The sequence below is a fragment of the Eufriesea mexicana genome, unplaced genomic scaffold (assembly GCF_001483705.2).
Source record: "Eufriesea mexicana isolate 0111107269 unplaced genomic scaffold, ASM148370v2 scaffold1767, whole genome shotgun sequence".
Classification (NCBI taxonomy): domain Eukaryota; kingdom Metazoa; phylum Arthropoda; class Insecta; order Hymenoptera; family Apidae; genus Eufriesea; species Eufriesea mexicana.
Window position 1 is genome coordinate 219,526 of NW_016909873.1, and position 23,628 is coordinate 243,153.

The window sequence follows — 23,628 nt, forward strand, 5'->3', positions numbered from 1 at the left end:
GAGTGGTAAAAAAAAGAAAAAAAAAAAGGAGCGAAGGAGAAAACTGCCGGCATTGTACCAATTCGCGACGTGTTAACGCGAAGAGCGTTCTAAAGAACGACGAAACAATGAAACCGGCACTCCACCACCGGCTCTGATTCTCCTTTTCCGCGACGCTTCGAGCGACGCTCCATGCTCCACGCTCCACGCTCCACGCTCGACATTTCACGTTTCGCGTTCAGCGCGAGCTCAACGCGTCTTTAAACCCCCGGAATCTCGCTAGTCGGTTAGTTAGTCGTCGGTAGTTACGCGGCTAAATCTCCGTTTCCGAGGAGGATACCGCGCGTTTAGACGCGATTTAATCCCGCCCTTTATTCGCAACCGAACGGGTTATCGAGCACTCGCGGTCGTCGCGCCGGGAATCTCTGTTTCGCCTCTCTAGCCCGGAGAAATCGGACTTTGAAACTCGCACGCATGTTCGGAACCCTTTCGATCGAAAGGGAATCGATGGCGAAGGCGCTATCTCGTATCGAGCGATCGCTTCTTCCTCGATAGAGACACGCGAATTGGCCGAGTCTCGCGACCCCCACACTTTCCCCACTTCCGACGTCTGCTTTTCTCTCGCGGAGAAATTGGACGTTGATTAAACTTTCGTCCGTATTTTCCCTGGACGAGCGGGGAGACCCTTTGTCGGGAATAAACTGGACGACGAGTGGTCGGCAAACACGATGCGACGATAATAAAACTATTCTCGATTCTCGCGTTCTCTCGCACGAAAAACCTCCACCGTCCGTCGTATCTGACCGTCTGCTCGATAAACGATTAACCGCGATATCGGCCAACGTCGATATTTCACCGACGCACTCGGTTTCCTTTCCTCCAACGACGAGCACGGAAAATTTCCCTTTTCTCCGGGGAGCATTAACGAGCCGAGCCGCCGAGTTATCCTTTCGCGTACTCGATCAAGTTTTCTTCCAGCTGGCGCACGCGGTACGAGCTGGCCGCGCTCTGCTTAAACGTCATCGTTTCCGTCCTCTCGACGTCGGCTATTGCCTACTTCGCAGCGCAGACCGCCGCGTCGCGACGCTCTGCATCGTCTCCTCGTCGCCGTCCTCGCCGTCGTCGCAGTGGTCGCGTGGTCGTTTCTCCGAGAATAACGAGTCAACGAGGCCTGACGAGAACGACCTCTTCGCCTCTCCGAGAGACTTTTAGTCCACGATTTTACAGCTCGGCGGTAAACGGCGGTCAGATTTCCACGTTGCGTATCGCAAATTTATATATCGACGACCAACGTTGGTCCCGTTACCGTTCCAACGGCGGTAAAGCGTAATCGATGAACGCACTGACGTCAATGGAAATTCGACGCGGATTACCGTACTCGTGGCCACCGTACCTTTGCCATCGAAATTCTTTACCTTTTACATGTTCAAGCGGCATTCCGAAGAGCGCCGGTAAATGCGCCAGCCCTTGGCGTTTTCTCGTTCATCAATGGCGTACACGAGCGACTGGCAGGAGGAACTATTTAGGCTTCGTGGCCGCAAACGAGGACCAATTGGGTACAAGGACGGAATAGCTAAACCATCGTCGTGAAAATTATTACGGGCGACGAGGTTGCGCGTAACGTGCCCAAATGGAATTTCAATAGGGGGACTACTCCCACTCTCTCCACCTCACGCTAGGAATCTTCGCTTCGACCTCCGCAAGGTCGATCGTTGGAGGAATTTACACGGGACCGAGGATACTTTGAAATTTTCTCGCCGATAAATCTCCGCGCGGTGGATTATCGCGACGAAACGCGTAAACGATAACGGCGGCGCGCGAATAATAAAAAGCGGACGGACGGTGAAAGAATTACGAAAATGTCCGACATCGGTCGTACGTCGAACGATTCTTACGACTCGCTTTGGACAATGGCCAAGGACGTGTTGCTTAATCTCGCGTCGGCACACTAGTGTACCGCGACGAGGTTGCTCGTTCTCGATGCAGCCCCGTGTGACCGACAACGCCGAGAGGTTAATAATTATGCGCGATTACGCGAGGTAAATATCGAGAATCGATGCACGTACGGCCGACGTCGCGATCGAATGGGTATAAAAGAGGCCTGCCACGATGTTTCGAGCATCAATCGATTTTCGACCCGCTTCGAAGCTCGTCATCTCCTCGTCCACCTACAACAACATGAAGTGCATCGCAGTGAGTAAACCGCGTTCTTCGATTCTTCCATTTTTACCTTCTATACGCTCTCTGCTCTCTACTCTCTCGCCATCTCGCGAATACGAGTTACGCGCTTTTCCTCCGTATCCCCTCGATTCGTCGGTGTTTCTCTCGCCAACGTCTCTCCTCCGTGATTTCAGGCTCTCGTTTTGTTCGCCCTGGTCAGCACGGCGGCTCTGGCGAAACCTCTGGACACGGAGTCGTCGCTGGAACCGGTCAAGTCCGAAATCGTGGCAGGACAGGAAGCGGAGGCCGTGCCTCGGGACAAGCGAGGACTGCTGGTAGGCGCGGCTTACACCGCTCCTGTCGCCTATAGCGCGTACACCGCGCCGGTAGCCTACTCGGCTGCCTACAGCTACCCTTACGCTGCGTACACCGGATATCCGTACTACGCCGCTTCCTACTCCGCGCCCTACTACGTTCTCTAGGCCGAGTCACCACCCACCGTTCGGACTTAATCACGACGACTGCACCCGATCTCGACCGCTCTATCCAGAGCTCTGGCCGCACAGATCTGATCGAGATGCACGAACAACCACCCAACCACCCGCGCCCAAGCAGCACGCCGGCATCGTTCCATCCATCCGCGAGATCTTGCTCGCCACTTGGCCGCGTTCTTCTCCGCGTTACTAACCATTAACAGACAAACGTATATATACTACTTGTACGCGTACACGTATCTCGCTGCGTAGAATAAAATACGTAATAAAGTTCGATGCAAAGCATATACCGAATTTCTCCCTTTATTTCATCACCGTCCTCTGCATGTTCCGTTCGTTGCTCGCCTTTAAGTCGTTCCATTAAATACCGGACAAAGGCGGGAAAAGAACGACCAAAAAACTCGCCCACGTCTCGAACGAAGCGAATTCGAGGCCGAAACGACTGAATTCCGGCTAAATTCTCTCGAGATTGCTCGCGCGCGTTGTACTTTGGCAAAACTCTTGCATTCAGTACGCGATTCCGGATCGACGATTCTCGATTCCGCGTTTGGCAAAGGATCGACTCGACGAGTGGTCTCGGGGAGAAGGAGTCGTTTATCGCGGCAAATAAAATTCCGTTTCGTCGTGTTTGGTATAAAAATATTTTCTTCATTTCGCGCGCATCAAAGAGATGGATACGAAGAGGATACGAAGAGGATACGAAGAGGATACGAAGAGGATGAATAGAGAAGGTTCTCGCGTGCACGAGGTAACGCGTTGTCAAGCTTCCAGCACTCGGAGAACACTCGCTTTCCCAAACGGTCCACCAGCGGTCGATACCAGAAACGTATCGGTGAGCACCGTTCGGTGCAACAGCCACGCGTCCTATCCCGTTTCCAAAGTGCCGCATTTCACATTTTCCAATGTCACCCTTGCCGGGAAAAGCCGACGAGCGACTCGAAAATGGTTTCATCACCGGTGACGGCGATGGCAGGAGGGTGTAAAGCTGCGCGATACGCACCGTTGTCGTACCGGCAGAGATAATACGCGCACCCCTTGCTAATGCGCGAACCCCGACGAATAAACGCGTCCAAGAACCTTTCCACGCGTTTCCTCTCCCGTCTGATCAACGCGCCGAAGCGCCGATACCAGCACACCGGGTTTCTTCACCGAGATCCACGAATAATAAACGAGGAATATTCCATGGACGAAATTGCATTCTCTCGTTCGAGTTGCTTCGAACGAAACAAACTAGGAAACACGAGAACGCGTACGAACGCGGCTGACACTCGTTTCCTCGATATCGAATAAATAATTCATAGGAGTTTTAAGCGCGGCTCCTCGCCGGTTGTCCTCGAACGGAAATCGAAATCGTCGCCGCGCACGGCGCGTGATCCGATCGCGGGATCGAAACGTCATTCGCCACCGTCATCGACGATCCCGCTCTACGAATTGGAATAGCGGTCGAAGATTGTTCGCGCCGAGCGCGGTATTCCTTTATTCGGCGATCGATTCGACGAGACGTTCGCGTGGATTACGAATAATTTCCTTTCGGATGACGATGACCGAGTAGGAGGTAATTCGAAGGGTATAACGAAGGGTGCAAAACGTGTCCAGCGTTGTTACACGGATCCGCAAACAAAAGCCGGTTTAACGTAATTGTCTGCCGGGATCCTTTGGCCGAGGCTGACCGAGCACTGACCGATCTTCGATGCCGAGTAATTAATGGAACGAGTCCGACCGGTGGTATCCACCAGTCCACGTCCACTGGTCGCTGCAGCACCGTTTCGTCTCCCTTTCGTTCACCCCTCTGCTTCGGCACCGCAGCGCGCCAACTCGGCTACCTCCGCCCTTTGCCTCGAAAATCCGTTCCGCTAATTTTAATCCGACCGAGTCTTCCGGATCGCTCGATCGAATTTGCGTCACCGATACGGTTCTCGTTTATCGCGGAAAGTACGCGACGGAGATAGCGAGTACGAGTAGCGCGGAGATACCGAGCGGATAATTGCGAGGATTTTTAGGAAAAATATTTTCCCGTGAAGCGAAAGGCAAATATTTTTCTCGCTCGAGTAACTCGCTTACGCGGTTACGCCGATCTTTCGCCTCGTTTAAAGGGGCAACGACGGAATCTCGATTGGAATTTTCCACCGTGTTCCACGCTTTCGAACAAAGGAAAATTATTTCGAGAATTCGGTTAGCGCGACTCCGCCGTTGCTCGAATGGCCGAGATGCACGGCGGAACGTCGAAATAAATTTCTCCGGACGGTGAACGAGGAGATCCGAGGATAAACGGTAGACGCGAGCGTGGACGAAAAGGTATCTCCGAGCGTTCCCATTAACACCGCGATTACATCTAACGTATATCGCGCGTGCAACTATTATTCAATCTGCGTACGAGAGTCGCGCGTTGCCGCGTTACGCGTGTCCCCGCCGATAGCCGATGAATATTCATTGGCCGAAACGGCGAGCGCGTGGCAAATTCATCGACGGCGACGCGCCGAGGGTATTATTATATTCCTCGGCAGCCGACATTTCCGACACGCTTTTTCCCCTTTTCTCGAAAACCCAACCATCTTCCATCCCGCTCGTCGCTACCGTCTACGTACATCCGTTTTCCGAATAAAACACCGCCAAGAGGCAGCGCGATTATTCGAGCGGAAAGAGGCTCGAGAGCTCGGTGAAAAGAGATTTCTGCCGGAGACTGCGGAAGCGTCCATTAATCGGGAAACGAGCCGTGCTCGGTGCAAATACGCCAGCCAACTACGTTCCATTCGCTCTAAGCGAAGGGCTAATTATCGCATTTGCGTATAGGAAGCAAATAGACGGCCTCTTGTAACCGTGATCTCTCTCTCGGCCACCCTCTCCCGTCGTCTCTAGCGACGTCTCTATATAGGAGGACGCGAAACACCGAGCGACGCAACGCGATCAACTTTGTCGTTTTTCCGGCTAATCCGTATCGCGTTTTAGCCTTTATCGCGAATAACCGTCGCGTCTATTAATCCGGCCATCTTTCACGAGTATCCCTTCTTTAAAGCACCTCGATTCTTCTGCCTGTTGGTACTCGCCGTTTGGCACGCGATACGCTCGGTAAATCCCTCTTTATTGAAATCGATAGAGCACGCGCGCGCGCACGCTTACTGTGTAAAGATACGTAACGAAAGATAGACAGATAGGCGAAAGTATCATTTTTTTTCTTTTTTTCGATAAACGCGAGGTGCGAGGAACGGAAGGAACGTTCCATTCGCGACGAATCGACGCGGCGGTAATCGCGTTAGGTCTTCCGCGTGGATAATCGTGTCATTGGAGCTCGAGGTCACCGAGGTCGCCGAGGTCATCGAGGTCGCGTCGCAGGCGCTACGGGTCGTTCGAAAGTCGCGTTTGATCGTCAACGATCCAAGTCGACGTAATCGCGGCAATCGGCGTAATCGGCGTAATCGGCGTAATCGGCGTAATCGATCGTTTTCTCGACCAACGTTGCAGAACATAACGAAAGACGCTGGCGACGGGCTCGCGAGCTAGTCTAATTGTTCATCGAAACCCTGTGCTTTCTCCGTTCGATCGCGAACCACTCGCATATCGATCGCGTAAACGTCGTCGTGGAAATAAATACGACTAGAGTTTCGTTAGCGTCTCTAAACGCGACGAACGCTGGAAACTAGTCGAATCGGTGAGAAGGAGAAACGCTTGGCCGGACCAGAAAAATCTTTGCGGCCAAGTAACTGACTCGTCGGATACGTTGTTGTCACCCGGATCCAGTTCCCACCGGCATTGCGCGATTCGTCCAATTTTCGTCTCTTTCGTCGTACGCGTTTCCTCGAAACACCGAAACGACCAAACGACGAATTTCGATTCGAAATTCGCAGCTGTCATAGAGATACCCTCGGTATAACGGGCTGCTCGCTTCGCCGACTATCCCTTCCACTCTTCCCATCGATCGTACGTCGGTTTGCGTATAAAGAAGAAAAAAAATACTTCCCGGTACGGTATAGGGTACATACGTATCGTACGTGTACCGATACGCGAGCGAAAAATAGGAAGGTACGAATCTCGCTGGCGGCGAACAAAGGAGGAACACGCTATCGAATATGTGTGTGTGTGTGTATATGTATATATCTCGATGACTGCGTTTCGCGGTATCTTGCACGTGTATCGCAGAGTCGGAGAGAAAAGCTTTTTGTACCGGGATACCATGCTTTGCCGAATGTTTTTTTCTTTCCACCCTTTCCGTGCTTCCGATTAATCTCGTCTCGCCTGGAAAATTATTTTCCCGATAGAAACGCGTAACGGCTAATCGCGATCCAACGACACGGTCGTACCCGTCCGCGATACCGAAAGAATCGATGCAACGAAAGATGGAAGAGAAACGAAGAGAGAGGGACGAACGAGCAAGCAAACGTTTCATCATTACCTTCCACATGTATCCTTAGCATCGGAGATGACATGTATCGACCGATCGAACGGTAGCCGTGCGACGGTTGCGAATTCGAGATACCGGTGGAAACGAATCCACCGCGATTACGTATCTGAAACAGAAAGGACACGTTCGATCAGAGAAACAGGTCGACTCGCGATCAAAGTTCGATCGACGGACAGAACCACGGGGGTGAAACTGGATGAAAGCGCGAGCGTTCCGCAGAGGGTGCTGCGCGTGTGCGCGTGTGCGCGGCGGACAACTAGCGAAATTCGAGCGTGAAGCGAAGGAAAGGGGGTCCTAGGACGGCTCCGCCATAAATCAAACGACCCTCTTCAATTTCGCCGAGCCAGTGCTCCGTGTTTCCCCCGAGTCAAAGTATTTCCCGCTTTTTTTCACCCAGCGGCCTTGATCGCGCAGGGGTTCCTAAGTCGCTGCACGCTGCAAGCCCGACGATGGGTCGATAAAGGTGACTGCTGCCAGACGTTACCCGAATCGACTCTCTCTTCGTTTACCGAGCGTAACCGACCGTCTCGTACGTACGTACGGATGCGAAAAGATAGCCATCGAGGACGCAAACGGGCGCACCATCTTTGCCCGTCCATTTATTCATCGCGCGATACGGAAACGCGCGCGAGAACCGATAAATCGATTCCGTGGTTACCAACGTTCGTTTCGCGATCCGCGGAGCATCGAATGGATCGGCTCGATTGCTCCGTTCCGTAGCGAAATCGTTTTTCCCGGCAAAGAACGGGACGCGCGTCGAGTGGATTACGACGAATCGGAGAAACCCGCCAACGCGCGTGTAAACGGCGAGGGAAAAGAAGAAGAAAGAAGCTCGCCCTTTAGTCCTTTCGCCAATCGATCCGTTTCTATCGATCGAAGAAGCGCGTTGCGTTTCTTTCGTAACTTTCGTTCTCGTTCGTTATCGATATCGAGGTCGTGATATCGATTCGTTCCGAGGCGAGAAGGATTTGTGCCGCGATCGGAAATCGCACGATTTCCCTGGAAATCGAAGCTACGCGTACACGCGAAACCAGAGATAAGATAATCCGAAAGGTACAACGAATTCGTTATTACGGTCACGACTCTCGCGCCTATTGTACGACAACGAAAAAGACCACAATAACCGCCACAAAATAGCGATAACGATAACGATAACGCGGAATATTTCGCGACGAGAATACCCGGCGTTGCTCTTAATCTTCGAGTTTCAATTCATTTTTAATCTCGCGGATACACCGCGTCCTGCGCCACGCGTTCCGACCAACCCAACGTCATCGGACATCCACTCGCTGCAACCAGCCGACAAAATCCACCGTTTCCCAGCGTTTTCCTCGCGTTTTCCTCGCGTTTTCCTCGCGTTTCCGTGGAACGAGCGCGAGCTGGGGAACGAAAACGGCCGGTGTCGAGAAGTTGGTGTACGATACGTTTGCGCGTAATCCACGAATGCCACGAACTCGTGCGCGACGAGTCGCGTTGAGGCCCGCTCTAGTATCACGGGCTATTAAATTCGAGCTATCGCTCGAACCGGTTGCCTTTGCCAAATTCTCTCCGCGTTCCTTCGTTTTCTCGGTTCGTTCGTTCGCGCCGCTAATCGTTGGGTATTTCTGCCGGTCGCGTTACTCGCAACGACGGCACGCGGAAAACGCGCGTAACGAAGAGGGTGGATCGATGTGATCGAGGAAAGAACGAGGCGAAATACTCGACGCGACCGCGGCACCCGTCCCAGTCTAATAAAGTATTCAAAGCTCGGTCGAAGCGGTCGTAAGCGACGGAGTCTTAAGGATCTCGGTAAGCGCTATATCTTTCGTTTACCGACCACCGTCCTAACGATACCCCGTTAAATCCACCGATCCGGTCGTTACACACCGACGACGGATCTAACGACCGTACACGCGCGCCGGACATCGTACATCCGAGAATAATACTCGTCCCGTCCCGTGTCGCCGGGTTTCACCAGCGTACACGCTCGATTATTACCCGGGTAACGCGTGTCTCCATCCGCGCCGCGACGCGACGCGACACGAGCTCCAAAAGCCAACAGAAGGAACGATTACATCGAATGGACGCCAAAGTCTCGGATGAGCTTGCCACGGGGTACTAGTCGCCTAGAAAATCAATATCCAAGTATATGTGCTAGTATTATTCGAGAGAGGCGAACCACGCGCTCCCCCCCCCCCTCTCTCTCTATATTCCACGATGATTTCCTTCGCTTCGCCCGAACGCTTCTCGCGATTGCATCGCCCCCGAAACGATACTCGAGAGAGGAAGACGAGACAGGTCGGCGAGTGCGAGCGTAGGTAAAACGCGGTAAAATAGTTGACGGCGAAACGTGGAAGAGATAACGAGAACGGCGTAATACACGGATACTTTCTTTTCCCGATCACACTCGAGTTTCGATCGGCAACGCGTGTCGCGCTTATCGATTAAAGCGTGGATACGTAAGAACGGGCGAAAAATTTGCTCGGTATCGAAGACGCAGGCAAAAAGACGAATAACGCGACCGACCGGACCTCGCCGAAACACCCAAAATTTCTCGGCAACGGAACACGGCACTTCCTACCTCGTAAATATCGATCCTTGTTTCCCCCGTAGGAGTACCGCTCGCATCGAGTCAAAGGCAGCTGGTGTAAAGGGAGAAAAGGTCCGCGGTGTTGTCCATCAACGGTGATCTCGGTGACGAGCTCGATGTCGAGCCCGACGACGACGACGACGACGACGACGACGAAGAAAACGAGGATGACGGGGACAGCCAGAGGGCCGCGTGAATGGAACATTCAGTAGCGAAGATGCGAGGTGAGAAAAAGTTGTATGGACGGTTCGGAAGAAACTCGCAACTTTGTCCTCCGTTTCTCGTCGCTGCTCGTCGTTGAAAAGCGACACGTGGTCGCTGGTCGCCGCGTATACGTTTCCAAGGCTCGAGCGAATAACGCGAGTATCACAGAAAAACTTGACCGGGTAGAATATCGGGAAACACGATCGGGAAACGGGGTCACGCGCAGGCTTCGATCGTTCACTGTGTATCACTCGAATCGCGGACTCGAATCGGCGTTCGTTGTCCCGATTAGATTCGGCAATCGGATCGAAGCCGCGACAACCTTCCAAGAGTTTGCACTCGGAGATTTGGACGCGACACCACCGGTTAAGTTTTCGCCCTAGATCAACGCGGCTGGCGTTCGTCGAACGAGTTTCACCTATGCACCGTTTCTGGCGTCCCGCGTCGTCGCGACGAAATCGCGATTTCCATCCAGAACGATCCGAAATCCGCGTCGTTCTGCTGCGACGAAAGCACCGAACGTTCCAATGCCGGTCGAGTTTGCAAACGGCAGAGAACACACGGGAAACCAGACGAAAACACCGTGGCGGGTGGACGGACGAGAAGGGTGGGCGAAAGAAAAGTGGAAAAAAAAAAAAAAAGAAAGAAAAGACGAGAGGAAATACGTTGGTAACGGCGAGAGCAGAGGCAGAGGGAGGGAGAGAGAGGGAGAGAGAGAGAGAGAGACAGACAGAGAAAGAGAGGGAGCGAGAGAAAAGCGGAGTACAAGCGGGTGGACGAAAGAGACGCGATCCGTAAGGGAATCCGAGAGAACTGAAACGAAAAGACGCAACGCGTGTCAAGTGCCACGCACGACTGATCAGCCCGTGGGAAGTTCGGGGCTGGCGCCTGCGCGACCTGACCTTCTCCCACTCGTCCCTTCCCACGTTTCTCTCCCCCTCTTCGGCGTGCTCTCGTGTTCGCTCGCGGTCGACGCACCCCCACCATCACGGCCATCCACCCCTCCGGCCGGCCGACTATCGCTCCACGGTTCGCGCGATATTCTCTCCCTGGTCACAGTGCTCCCCTGAACCGTCGCGCGTAAACGCTGCGTCGCGTTCACCGCCGTTCTTCGCTTTCCTTCGCTACCTCGCTTTTACCTCCTAGGACACGCGCTTATTATCTCTACTCTCCTTCTTCTTCTTCTTCTTCTTCTTCTCCTCCTCCTCCTTATTCCTATTCTTATCGTCCTTCCGCTTCCCTCTCGAAGAACCACTTTACGGAACGCTAGGAATGCGTTACGGATCTAAGAACGCGCTCGGCTCGTTATCGTGCCCTCTCGAGACGTTTCCGAGTCTCCGTTCGATATTGCATTCCCGTAGAATTACGCATCGATAAAAATATGCGAATAACTGCAAGGTGTACGAGCGTATCGCCAAGGCATTCGCTGGAAATCGTCGTTGCGTTATCTGCGAAAGGTATCACGACGAAGATTAACGGCGTCCGAGTAGAATCTGCGAGCGGTCTATATTTAGAGAAGAAGCATAATTCGACGGAAGACCCGCTCTGTCGTGGCGAATCGTCGAGTTCGACGATCGATAAAAGATACGAGGATAGATACAAGAGAACGGAATCGCTCGTGCGTCGAGTCGTTTAATTACTCGATAGAGGGAGAGAGAGCGTGGCGAAAAACCGAATCACTCGCGCTCGCTTTTTCTCTCTCGAAATCCGCTTAGCGGATCGAAGAGTCCGCGAATAATACGTACAACGCGCCGCGTGCATGCAGAGCTCGCGATAAAGGACGGTAGGGTATACGCGAGCAAACACATTTACGGGAATGCGGTCGAGACACGTGCCAGATGCCGGCCCTGGCTCCGGATTAATCTCGTTCCTCTTAATCTCGGCGAAAGAGTAATACTCCACCGCTGTAGATTAATTAAAGTTAATTAAGCGCAGGCACCGAAACGTTCCGCGGGAATCGCCTCGCGTGCCACATCCCCGAATCGTTCCTCCTTTATCCTTTCGCCTCCTTCTCCTCTTTTCGCCAATTTCGCCGCGCCGCGCCGCGCCGAAACCTACCCCGATCGATCCAACGATCGATCGCGCGAAAAGAAGGATAAGAGGAATCTCGAGGAAAATGGAATATCGATCTTGCCGGGATCCATCGTTTCTCTTTCGCCCTCCTCTCGCGGAAGAATGCGACAAGGCGATCGATTTACGGGAACGCGAAATATCCGGGAAGCCAAGTTTATTCGAGTCAAAAAAGAGAGGACGAAAAAAGGAAAGAAGGAAGGAGAGAACGAGAATGCGCTTCTAAATGTTCGTATCGGTGCATGGTCGGCCAGCCACCTTCCTGTTCCTAAAATAACCCCTTTGAAACGAGTTTCACCCTCTTGCGTGAAAGGGGCCGAAGTACGTCACACGCGCTGTCGGATGTGGCGACGAGATGGTAACCGACTATACGCCACGATTGCTCCGAGCTAAGCGTTATCGCGTAAATTTGCAAGATTAAGAGCCGATGCAACGAGAAAAATCCGACAGCTTTGAGACCGCCGTCACCCAGTCGTACCGTCGTCGTACGACTTCGCGAAAATCGAATAAAATCGAACGAAATGGAACGAAATCGAACGAAATGGGGTAAAAGCCTGTATCCTTGGACGAGATGCGTCAAATGTCTGTTATTCGCTCTCCGATCAAACGAGATTTCCCACTCTTCTCGGAAAACGAACGAAATCGAACGAAATCGAACGAAATCGAACGAAATGGGGTAAAAGCCTGTATCCTTGGATGAGATGCGTCAAATGTCTGTTATTCGCTCTCCGATCAAACGAGATTTCCCACTCTTCTCGGAAAGAAAAGTCGGTTCACTCCTGCTTAAGCGAGACTCCATTTCGAATTCTACTACTCCGGCTATCTCGCGACAACCACGCGAAATGGATTTTCCATTCGCACGCTTGGGAAATTCGCCGACAAAGGGAAAAGAAAGGTTCTCGATTGTCACGAGGGGGACAGAAAAATTATTTTAACCGACACTTTTAGCGAGACACTCGCACCCTCTCTCCGAATTAAGAGGTTCGGACTCGCGTCAGGCTGGAAATTACCGTCGACAGCTGCGATAATGACGCACGCTGTAACGTGCCTTCGACTAGCAGACCCCTACTATTCGATTCAACGAAATGTTTACCAAGCCAGCGAACGGCCATTCAAGACGCGTTTTCGAATTTTTCGATCACCGAGATCTATCGTACGGCAAATCGTAGAGCAACGGAGGAGATAGATTTCAAATTGGTAAAAGCAATTTACATTTCGACGTCTCGTCGAAATGGAACGAGGCCATTTACGAATGCCAGCTGTCGGTTATTACGGACGGGAGAGATAACGATATTTCCAAAAGTCGTTTCAACGGAGATCCGATTATTGCCGTAACCGCGTACCATGGCTAACGATCCTTAACCGCTTGTTACGCCTTTACTTTTCCCTAAACGTAAACGAACGTCGACGCGTTCTTTTCGGTTCAAATTCGACGATATCGTACGACGATACGTTTACCGTGGCGGAATATAAAACTCGGCGCGCAGCAAAATCAACGCTATAGATAATGATTGTTCGCGGCAGAAACGTCGCTTTAACCCTTCGTTCCGAAAGCGGAACAGCGGCAGAGCCGAAAATCCAAACCGGGCCATTGCTAGACCAACGATAACGAGCTTACCGAGTTACGCGTCCAAGGGAAACCTCGGCTTCGTCGAGCACGATTTATGCAACCCGTACCCACAGGCGAATCTCTGCTTTTATCCCTTGCCAATTTTCCCATCGCGATTCTCCATCAACGAAACGCGTCGCGATCGAACGTCCGGATCGAGATTAAATTATTCGCCATACGAATCGTGCATCGCGAGCTTCGTTAATTGATAAATGGCCTCTCGCGGCGGTGGTCCAACTTCAACCCTTAACTAGCTACTCTCTTCGCGTAGCGGTCTATATTCGTTAGCGGTTAATCGTCATCGACGCGATGCCAAACGCTTTCACGCGATTCGATCACGCGATACGAATGTGTTCCACGCCGAGAATCAACCTGTACGCGTTACTTTGGGCGTACGTTTAATTTCACGGAAGAAACAACGACGATCGTCGATAATAGAGAAGAATGGTGAAAGGAGAAAAGTCGCTAACAAGAAACAAGGGAAAGAAGAAACACGAGAGAATTGGTAGCTCGAGAAAGCGAGTCACGGGTAGGGGTTAAAATCGATAAAGCAAGATGGCGGCATATAGTACCGCAGAGTACCGCAGCCTAGCTTCCATGAGATTATCCTCCGCTGCTACTTCTACCTACCTACCTGCCTGTCTACCTACCTACCTACCTACCTACCTACCTATCTACCTACCAACCTACCAACCTACCAACCTACCTACCAACTTACCTACCTACCTACCTACCAACCAACCAACCAACCTATCCACCTACCCACCCACTCACCCACCTATCTAGCTACCTTTCTACCCAGTCACTCGTTACAGGCATACCAGTATCACGCAACTAGTTGTATCACACCGAGGTATTTTCGATATTGCAACGCACGGTTATAGTATTTGCGATCACAATTAAACGGATCGCGCGGCTTCGCTAGCTACGCTACCGTGGTGGCCACGTATCCGGCTACAGTGATCGAGTCGTGGTTGCGATCAGACCTTGCAGCTTCGCGTCACGTTGCGTAGGTAATGGTCGGTAAGCAAACCTCTTAACGTTTACGCGTCAATTTCATACCCGTGTTTACGCTCGTGGAGGAAAAATCTATACGATTCGGCTGAATTCTACACGGAGAATCGGACAACGTTAAACTCCCACTTGTAGTCTACCGAGAAGTCGACCACTACGGAACCGGAAAAATACGTTTACGCGAATGGATGAAAGAGCGCGCGTAAATCTCGACGAGGATTATCGCTACCTTTCGCGCGATCTTGCTAATCGACGCTACCCATTCTCTCTTTCCATTCCACCCCTTTTATTTTACGCTTTTCACGCACCGGCTCTGTCGGCCCATGCAGATTCATCCTACCGCGTTCAATAACTCCCCAATGGTCATTTCTCCTCTCCAGTTTCCTTCCTTTCCTCGATACCAGCTTCGAAACGAACGCTCGCTTCCACGGATTGTTCTATTCGACTCGCCTTGCTTTTCAAACCGATATTTAGCTTTCGATTAGCAGCGATGCGTTAACGAGAACGAATATCACTCGGAAAAGAAGGTCCGCGATTCGCGAAGATAGTCGCTGCTCGTTACCCAATTAGACGAGGTCGATCCTTCGTCGTAAACAACTCTGACGACTACTCTGACGACGATAGACGAACTGCGATTATTTTCGGCGAAAGACGGAGAAATTCGCAAAGGTTGGAAGGAAACACGACCGATCCAGCTCGTCTGTCGATCGTGCTTGGGCCAAGCTCGAAAGTCGGTGACTCTGTCCGACGAGAATAACCGTAACTTTTCGCCAAAGGAACGCGCTCGGTCACGCGATAGCAGGCGGGTATTAAAGTCGAGCTATCTCGCCGCTTTAACGCGATATTTACCTTCTCGTTCGCGTTTAGCAGAAACAAAGACGCTCGTCGCGTCTACGAATCACGCGAGAAATATCGGTCTACTTTTATGTTAAGGCGACACTCGGCAAAGCGCAGAGCGGGATGTTCTACGGGACGAGATGGCCTGAGCGAGACGAAAATTCGTAAGACGCGGAGAAGGTACGCTTGCGAACGGAATTTTTGGCAAAGTCGACTTTCACCCCCCCCCCCCCCCCCCCCCCAACGACGAAACGGAAAGCTTGTACCGCGCTTTTCGGGTAATCTCCGATTGCCCGAGACCGGACGCGTTCCATCCTCCATCGATCGAGACCGAATAATCGGACTATCGAGGTATCGATATCGGTCAACGAGACAGAGAAGCGCGCGCGCATTCATGGAATCGAACGGAGCGGAAATTACCACGGCGCGGATTAATTAAACAGCGCGCGGAGGAAAAAACCTCGACGACCTTTCGTCGAATGAAACGTGGCCAGAGGGACGCGGGACAATCTACGTCCAACTTAACGCATCGACGATTTTCCAAGGTAGAAAAAGAGGGTTAGGAGCACTCACCGATTCAGGAAGCTACGAGAAGTTCCGTGTCCCTCGCAAGTGATCTCTGTAATAAAAAAAGTCAAGGCGAAACAATATAATTAACGAGATACTCGAGCAGCAGAAGCGGTGAAATCGTATAATTGTGGCAGGGGTAAGGAGAGAGAGAAAAAGGGAAAAGAGGAGAGGACGGAAGGGGATGCGATGAATCGGTTTCTCCGCTGCGCGGTGCGGAGCGGTGCGTCGCGGCGGAGGAAAAAAAAAAAAAAAAAAAAAGGGTACTTGGAGGCTTCGTCACCCTCGGTCGCGTAGACGCATATCGAGCGAAGACTCCCGTTTGTTTCCTCACCGGCAGGATTTACCCGGGACTCGCCCCCGTACATCCCCATGGTGGTGCATCCCCACGAACAACACGGGGATGTTGTTTTCGCGAGCACGGTTTTCTTTGGTCGTTAGGGAGAGAAGTGGTTCGGGAGAGTCATTCCGCGCGTACTCTGTGTATACCGTCCTAATTGAAAGGGACATTCCGGTAACATCTCGAACCCGGAGTCTCCACGGACCGCGTACATCTGGGACGAGCTCGGTTTCCGCTATCGAAACGCGTCTTTTACTCGCTCTTTCTACTCGGAACCGCCGTGATGGAAGGACGATCGAGGAAGATGGGGAGGGTTGCACGCGTTCGTCGAAGCACGGTAAATTTCGCGTAGTTCCGATAACGCGACGCGGGTATAATTACGCGAAATAGCGGACCGGATAATTTCCGGCAGGATCGCTAACGAGTTAATCGCACTCGCGTTCCAAGATTCGGCCGCTTCGATACCGCGTGGAGGGTGGCGAGGAAATTTCGTCGTCGTATAATTCGTCTGGCGATTCCGTCGAGCGTGTTTCGGCTGGAACGGATGCGGCTCGATCGCGAGTCTCGGGGACAAGGAGCGGACCCTTTCGTAACGACGAGTCGACCAAGCTATCCAGCACGCTATAATTATTTAGATTGCCGACGTACGACGAGTGCCCTTCTGTTCTTCCCCCGACGCGCGAGTTGCCGATCCACCGACTTACGCGTTGCTCGCGCACGTTCGCCATCCACCACGCGAATATGCCCCACCCCACCGACCACCGCCACTTGGATGCGACGATTACGTAAAAGGGTAAAAGCGGAGGATTACTCGAAATAAGTCTTCGACGTAACCGCGATCAAACGCGGAAATCTCGAGCCCGCTAATCGCGCTTAATCGCGCTTAATCGCGCGTAATCGCGCGTAATCGCGCGCAAGAGGGAGGAACGAAATCGTTGTCTAATTTCGACCACGCTCCTCGTCGCTCGCTGCGAAAAGGCTCGGTGAACCGATATCATCGGAGGATAGCGGATGTTTAAATACGGATAATCGATCTCACCGGTCCTCTCCCCTTTCGCGGTAGAGGCACCGACGATTCTTACGGAGCTTCGTTTCTATAGCCAATTCGTACGGAGAAAATCGATGAGAATTAACGGGGATTAATGTCACTGGAAGAGATTAAACGAGGAAACGGTGAACCGCTATTCTCGGTGTACCGATCAAAGGAAACGGGCATCGGCGCAGCTCGGAATGGCTCTCTTTGCCTCGAATCAAACGCTGTTGCGAAATGAAAGAGAGAAAGGGCGAAGGAAAGACGGGAGGAAGTAGCTGGTTAAGTAGCTTTTAACAAGCGAATACCTACCCGGTAACCTTGACTCGTTAAAGAGAAGCGACGTTGAAAGAGAAAAGGGGAAAAAGGAGCGATGAAATTTTCGCGATTACGACGAGAGTTGACGAGGAAAAGACGTGGAAATATATGTACGAGATCCATCCTCGCCGAATATCGATCGCGAAACGTTGAAATTTTCGGTTAACCGCGAGAATCAGCGACGTTCTAAATTTATTACCTTCCGAAAGATTTACGTCGGTGTGACGTAATCGTGACGTAACCGGCGAGCTTCTTGCCAAGCTACGCGTTCCACTGAACAGAGAAGAGGATCGTTTTAAAAACGCGTAACGTCCTTAACGTCGAGACTGTTGGAAAGTTTCGGTTCGCGGTTCGATCGATTTCTCCGCGAGAAATCGAATCGGACGGCAGCAGTCTCGGCAACTTTCCGCGCGACGTTCGATGAAATTTTGATAAGAACTCCGGCTCCGATCCGACAATTCCGAGCGAACGAATAAAAGTTGCGCGTTTTTCTTGCGAAAACCGCGAAAAGAATCTCGAGCGACGCGGCCCAAAGTACGGTGGAAGGTATCGTCCAAGTTTTCGACGCGATACCGTCACGCGGTAAGAATTTCCAATAGCTCGAAATTCCGTATTAGCAATTCCGATCACGAGTTTTCGCCGCGCAACGCGAACTTGCCTCGTAAAAACCGGTAAATTTCGTGGAACAGGTTTGTCGCGCGAATAATAACTAAACCGCGACGTCCATCGGATTCGAAACTCGGCGGAAACGCTGCGACGTCTTTTCGTCGTTTCGCCGAGGATGCGAAACGCGTAACGAGAGCAGTTCGTTCGATCGGAAATTTAAGATACGCCGCTGTTTAGGTTTCCCTCCTCCGACAAAGCGGAACACGCGACGAAGCAGAGTGGTCCGAAAACGTTTAATTTCCGGCGGATGGCGAAGACCGACGTGGAAAGTACGGGTAAAAACGCGAGCCTTTTTTTTTTCCACGCACGAAAGAGCCTTTGGTTAATCAAATTTAAGAGAAGTCGAGAAACTCCGGGGAAAGATACGGTTTTGTCCCGGAAGCGTGGCATGCATCTCGGACGTATCGTACGAGCCTTTATCGAACGCTCGACAAAGGGGAGGGTTCCGAAAGGGTGGAACACGGAGCCGTTCGTCGAGGTTAAACTCTCGACGAAGCCGACTTTCCACTTTCCCGTGTTTCGAGACACGATCGAGTCCGGGACTAACGGCATTAGCGAGATTGGCGAGCTGCTGGAAACTCGCGTAACTGAGCTACCCCTTCACAGATGGCGATACACCAGCCAGCTCGCGACATCGGTAAAGAAGATGCCGTAGAACGGAAAACCGATTCCACAGTCCCCCCCCGACCATCGTCGATCCACGATTCCAATCGATTCTCGAGAGAAATTACACGGGAAAATGCTAGACACTCGTGCGCTACTTTTTCCTTTCCCGTTACGCGACAAGCGAAAGCGCGAGATGGCAATTTTATACCAGAGGCGCTCCGTTTTTCCGCGAAGCGACAGAGAAACAGGGGCATTGATCGATCGATCGCATTTAAAACAGAGGATAGTACGATCAAAGGATAACGATAGCAGCGGAGAAACGGGAACAAGAAGAAGAAGAAGAAGAAGAAGAAGAAGAAGAAGAAGAAGAAGAAGAAGAGGAGCCAAGAGGAAGAGGAGAGAAAAGAGGAACGGAGATGCGGACGCGTACGGATTCGTGGGCTGGACTGGAGGGTGAATGCCGTTGGCAAGAACGAAGGTAGGTGCGGAGGTGAAAGTAGCAGCGCTAGAGCGGCAGCAGAGGGGCTGAATCGGAGGGTGAAGGTGGGTCGACCGAGAGAGTAACGGAGCCGGTAGACCGGTAGACCGGCAGAACGGCAGAACGGCAGAACGGCAGCCAAAGCGGGAGGACGAGAAAGCGAGAGGGTTCGAAACGGTGGATGACGTTGGTCGGGGGTGAAGAAGGAAGGGAAATCGCAACGACGATCAATACTTCGCCACGCCTCGCGCCACCACCTATTCTGCCAGAGCGAAGCTTGACTTTCTCGACCGTTTCGTCTCTCGGTCAAGAATGGAAACCGTCCTCGATATCTCGCCGCTCCGCGTCCAGCTTCCCCTCGCGACGTTCTTCGTCATTCGGATACATCGATCGCGCGTCTTTCGCCAACCTCGTCGGGTCTCCGCCTCTCTCCGCCGCCGATCGCGCGCTTTTCCGCCGCTTTCCCGTCGCTTTTCCTCCTCTCGCTGGCCTGCCCGTTTACCCTTCGCAGAGTCCACGGATATCCGCGACCCGATGGTGGTTCGCTCGTTTCCTCGTTTCCCCGTTTCCCCGTTGCCCCGTATGTCGAGCAGAGAGTGAGAGAGAGAGAGAGAGAGAGAGAGAGATGGCGTATGCGACGAAACGTTAGGAAGCGGTTAGGTACACATGACCCCGTTCCACGAGGTCACGATACGGGGGGGATGCGCGAAAACGCGAGATGGCAGCACGCTGCGGCGGACAAACAAAAACTTTTTACTATCCTCCGCACCTTTTTATCTTCCCCTACCCGTGCTCTACGCACACGCGATCGTTCTACGTCTACGCGATCCTGAAACCGTCGCACGCTTTATTTACCATCGGCCTGTTAGCGCGCGCTGTTCGATAAGAGGAAACTCGACCGGAATACCCGGGGCCGTTTGGAAAGGGCGTTATTTCGAGCAACGAGACGAGGATCGATCGATCGATAGGGAATTTCCAACACGGAGAGACAGAGGGAAATCTGGAAAGAAAATCTCGGACAGCGAAACGCACGCGGAACGGACGGACACCGAGAGCGATCGTTGACCCGTCATTGAAAGCAACGTCGAAGCGAACAGCTCGTTTTTGTTAGCAAACACGGACGGGACGGTGGACGCCTGGCGTGGTCGGTACGAGTTCGGGGAATCGGGAAGGACGCGTACGAGGGCAGCGTCGTAACGGGAATGGTAGTACACACGAGAGTGGTCGTCGAGTTATCGCTTCGTTTTCCAAAGCCGATCGCGAGGAACGAGCATCTCGCCAAGAGCCAATGTTCCGCGTGGACGGAAGCAACGGATGCCCGACCCGTGAATTAAGGTCACCAGCCAACACCGTGGCAACGCGAGAGACGTCGTCGATACGATCGCGATTCAACCGCGAATTCGATTCGCCAACCAGGAGGACTACTAGCGTTATCGCGAGGTCGACGCGATCGCGTGCCGAAAAGCGGTTCCCTTTGCCCGACGAGACGTAAATTGCGGTGAAACGAGGCACAGGACGGGTAACGCGTTTCGTGAAAAACAGGAAAAAGATAGAGGAACGGGGAGAGGAAAGGGGGAGAGGAAAGGGGGATGGCAGGTGTAAACACGGGTCGAGACGGTTCGCGGTGCGTGATCCATTATCGCGAATTTTCCCTCCGTCACGGTGCTTCCGTCCGCGGAAAGAATATATCCTCGGCGAGAAAGAACCGGCGCGGGCGAAATTTTTGCACGCCACGCCCACCTTCTACCTCGCATCGGCAAACGCGATGCGCGCGTTATTCGGAAATCGCGTTCGTTCGCGATTCCAGAAGCCAGGCGATAAATAATAACGCGGCGTTATCGCGGATGAACCGAAGGAGGAAAAGCGAGCGGAAGGGTGGCAGCACGGAACGGTTCGGTGCGGAAAACGCGTGGCGCGTGTCGCTTTTGCGCGATGCGTAAACAAGGCATACCCGCATGGCTCGGTGGTGGTGCTCGTGCAACGATCGCGCGGTCTACGCGCGAGCACGGTTTCGTCCTCGCCGACGTTTGACCGGCCAACTCGACGATGGCCAGAGCCCTCTCTATACGGATAACGGCATGGACGAAACACGACCAGGAAGCCGAAGGGATCGCGAATCCGTCGAATCGATGACCGACGATATTCGCGCTCGAGAGGACGACGAACGAGAAGAGGTTAACGACTGGCGCGTCTCCGTAACGCGTGCCGAAAGCGGAGAGATATAACCGTTCTCTCGGGTATTATCGATCGCGAACCGCGAGAATCGAGGAGGCCCGATGCAAAAAGCCCGATTGTCGGTCGGTGCGGCGAAATTATTGCCGGAGGGGGGGCGCGGAACTAAGAACGGCGGTCGGTGCGAGATCGGTGGTCGCGCGAACAAGTGGCCGACACGAAAATAACGCGCGCGACGCGCACCGCTACTAATGCGCCTCGAGGCAACGTGCTCGCAATGGGAACACCATAAGAGGTTACGGTTTAGCGAATTAATCGACTCGTCTACCGAAAGACCGCGCGCGGAGAACCGAGCGAGCAGAGAAACACGCAGGAACACGGAATCCGGGAATCGGGGAAAACGCGACAGCCGATGCGCGATGCGCGACGAGGCAAAAGGAAAACGAGCGAGAGAGAGAGGGAGAGAGAGAGAGACGAATGGACGGACAGAGGAAGAACGAGAGAGAGAAAAGAAAAACTGGCGAGCGAGCGAACGAGCGAGAGGGCGAGCAAAGGAACGCGCGAGCGAGCAAAGGAAAGAGGAAGGCACGGGGGAAAGAGGGAGGATAGAGGGACGGAGAAGGGGAGGGCAGGGAGGAGGCGAGAAGGAGGTAGAAGGAGGGAGAAAGAGGGAGAAGGAGGGAGAAGAGATCGGAAGGTCGGATCGGAGGTTAACCTGTCAGTTGACGGATCGATGGTTGGTGCGAGCGTGATGAGCGGCGACGAGTGAAAGCGAAAAAAGCAAAGAAATTATATAATAATTCGGCGTAGCGAGAGTACTCACCTCTGTGATGATGGTGGTGGTGGTGGTGGTGGTGGTGGTGGATGCGTGGCAGCCGAGCACGGTAGTGCCAGCCGATCGGCGATCGCCGCTAATCGCTGCGAGTTCACCTAGTTCACCGTCTACCGCACCAGAGAAAACCTTAGAATTTATCACGAAAACATGATCGGGTAACTTTGATAGAACGGCTAAGGAAGGAGCTCACTCTCGAAGCACCAACACTCGATGACGTCATGCCACCAGCGGCAACATGGAGCCCGAAACGCGATAGGACGCGGGCTCGAGACACTCGAGAGTTAGGTCGCGCTCGCTCCGAGCTGTCTCTCCCTCGAGCTAACCTCCAATCGCCGCTTCGCCGTTACTCACCGATACGCGAACCCTTCGTCGATCACGACCGGCTGACAACGACCGACTCCCGTACACCGACACCTCTCTCCTCTCTCCGCTCTCCTCTCTCCTCTCTCCGCTCTCCTCTCGCCGAGCTCTACTCCGCACCGCGCCGCTTCGCTTCTCCTTCTCTTTCTCTCTTTCTCTCGAGGCTTCGCGCTGCGAGGCACTACCGCACACCGTTCGCTAGACTAGAATCCGCTTCGCTCCGCTCCTTTTTCCACGTGATTTCCGAGAGACCGCTAATAGAGGGCAGTCGCGTGCGCGCCCCCCACGACTGCGATTCCTTCACTGCGGGAAACCAGAGATTCGAAATCGAAGCTGCGCGTCGCGCTACCTCCGCTGCTTCTCCTACAGAGGACGTCGCGTCCAACCCGAATAGAGCCGACGCGTCTAGTCGTGTCGAATCGTCGCGGATCGTAACGAATCGTGCCGTGTCGTTTTTCCTCGTGTCGCGTCGTGTCGCGTCGTGTCGCGTCGCCACAACGACGCCACCGTCCTAATTTTCCTAACCTCGCTTTTCCACTCGTACGCCAAACGTTTCTTCTTCCTTCACTTTGCCCACGCGACACCGCCGATTCCTTCGATTCTTCTTCGTTATTATTCTATCGATCCGATTCTTCCCCTCGCATTCGTCCTTCGTGCTTCGTGTGTGCTTCGCCTTTGCTCCGCGCGCTCCGTTCGGCTTCGCCTCTACCTTCTTCCCGTTTCCTCCTCTCTCTCACTCTCTCTCCCTCTCTCTCTCTCTCTCTCTCTCGCTCGCTCTCTCTGTGTCTCTCTTTCTCACTCTCTCTTCTTCTCCTCTCTTTCTCGCGAGAGACAGCCTTTCGACCACCGACGCAAACGAAACCGTTCGCGACTCCACTGGCCCGCTATCCGGATCCACTCCCCCGTTCTCGCCCACTTTCTTCT

General features: G+C 53.0%; 2 protein-coding genes across 3 annotated transcripts in view; one reads left to right on the forward strand and one right to left on the reverse strand.

Moving 5' to 3' along the window:
* The window catches only part of LOC108548752 (neural Wiskott-Aldrich syndrome protein-like), a 26,322-nt gene extending 3,917 nt beyond the window's left edge, over positions 1 to 22,405 (reverse strand). Inside the window, exons 1-3 of one of the 2 annotated variants that reach the window (XM_017901844.1) lie at positions 22,333 to 22,405; positions 15,906 to 15,951; positions 7,021 to 7,135 (exon numbers count right to left, since the gene is read on the reverse strand). In XM_017901844.1, the coding sequence (XP_017757333.1) occupies positions 7,021 to 7,054 (34 nt within the window). In that variant the 5' untranslated portion in view covers positions 7,055 to 7,135; positions 15,906 to 15,951; positions 22,333 to 22,405. Of the gene's footprint in view, positions 1 to 7,020; positions 7,136 to 9,589; positions 10,730 to 15,905; positions 15,952 to 22,332 lie in introns of those variants that run through there. The other variant, XM_017901843.1, reaches the window with a different exon arrangement.
* LOC108548753 (uncharacterized) lies at positions 2,123 to 2,897 on the forward strand. The gene is made up of 2 exons (XM_017901846.1): positions 2,123 to 2,172; positions 2,334 to 2,897. The coding sequence occupies exons 1-2, from the start codon at positions 2,158 to 2,160 to the stop codon at positions 2,619 to 2,621; spliced, it is 303 nt and encodes a 100-aa protein (XP_017757335.1). The 5' UTR covers positions 2,123 to 2,157; the 3' UTR covers positions 2,622 to 2,897.
* Positions 22,406 to 23,628: the final 1,223 nt, after the last annotated feature.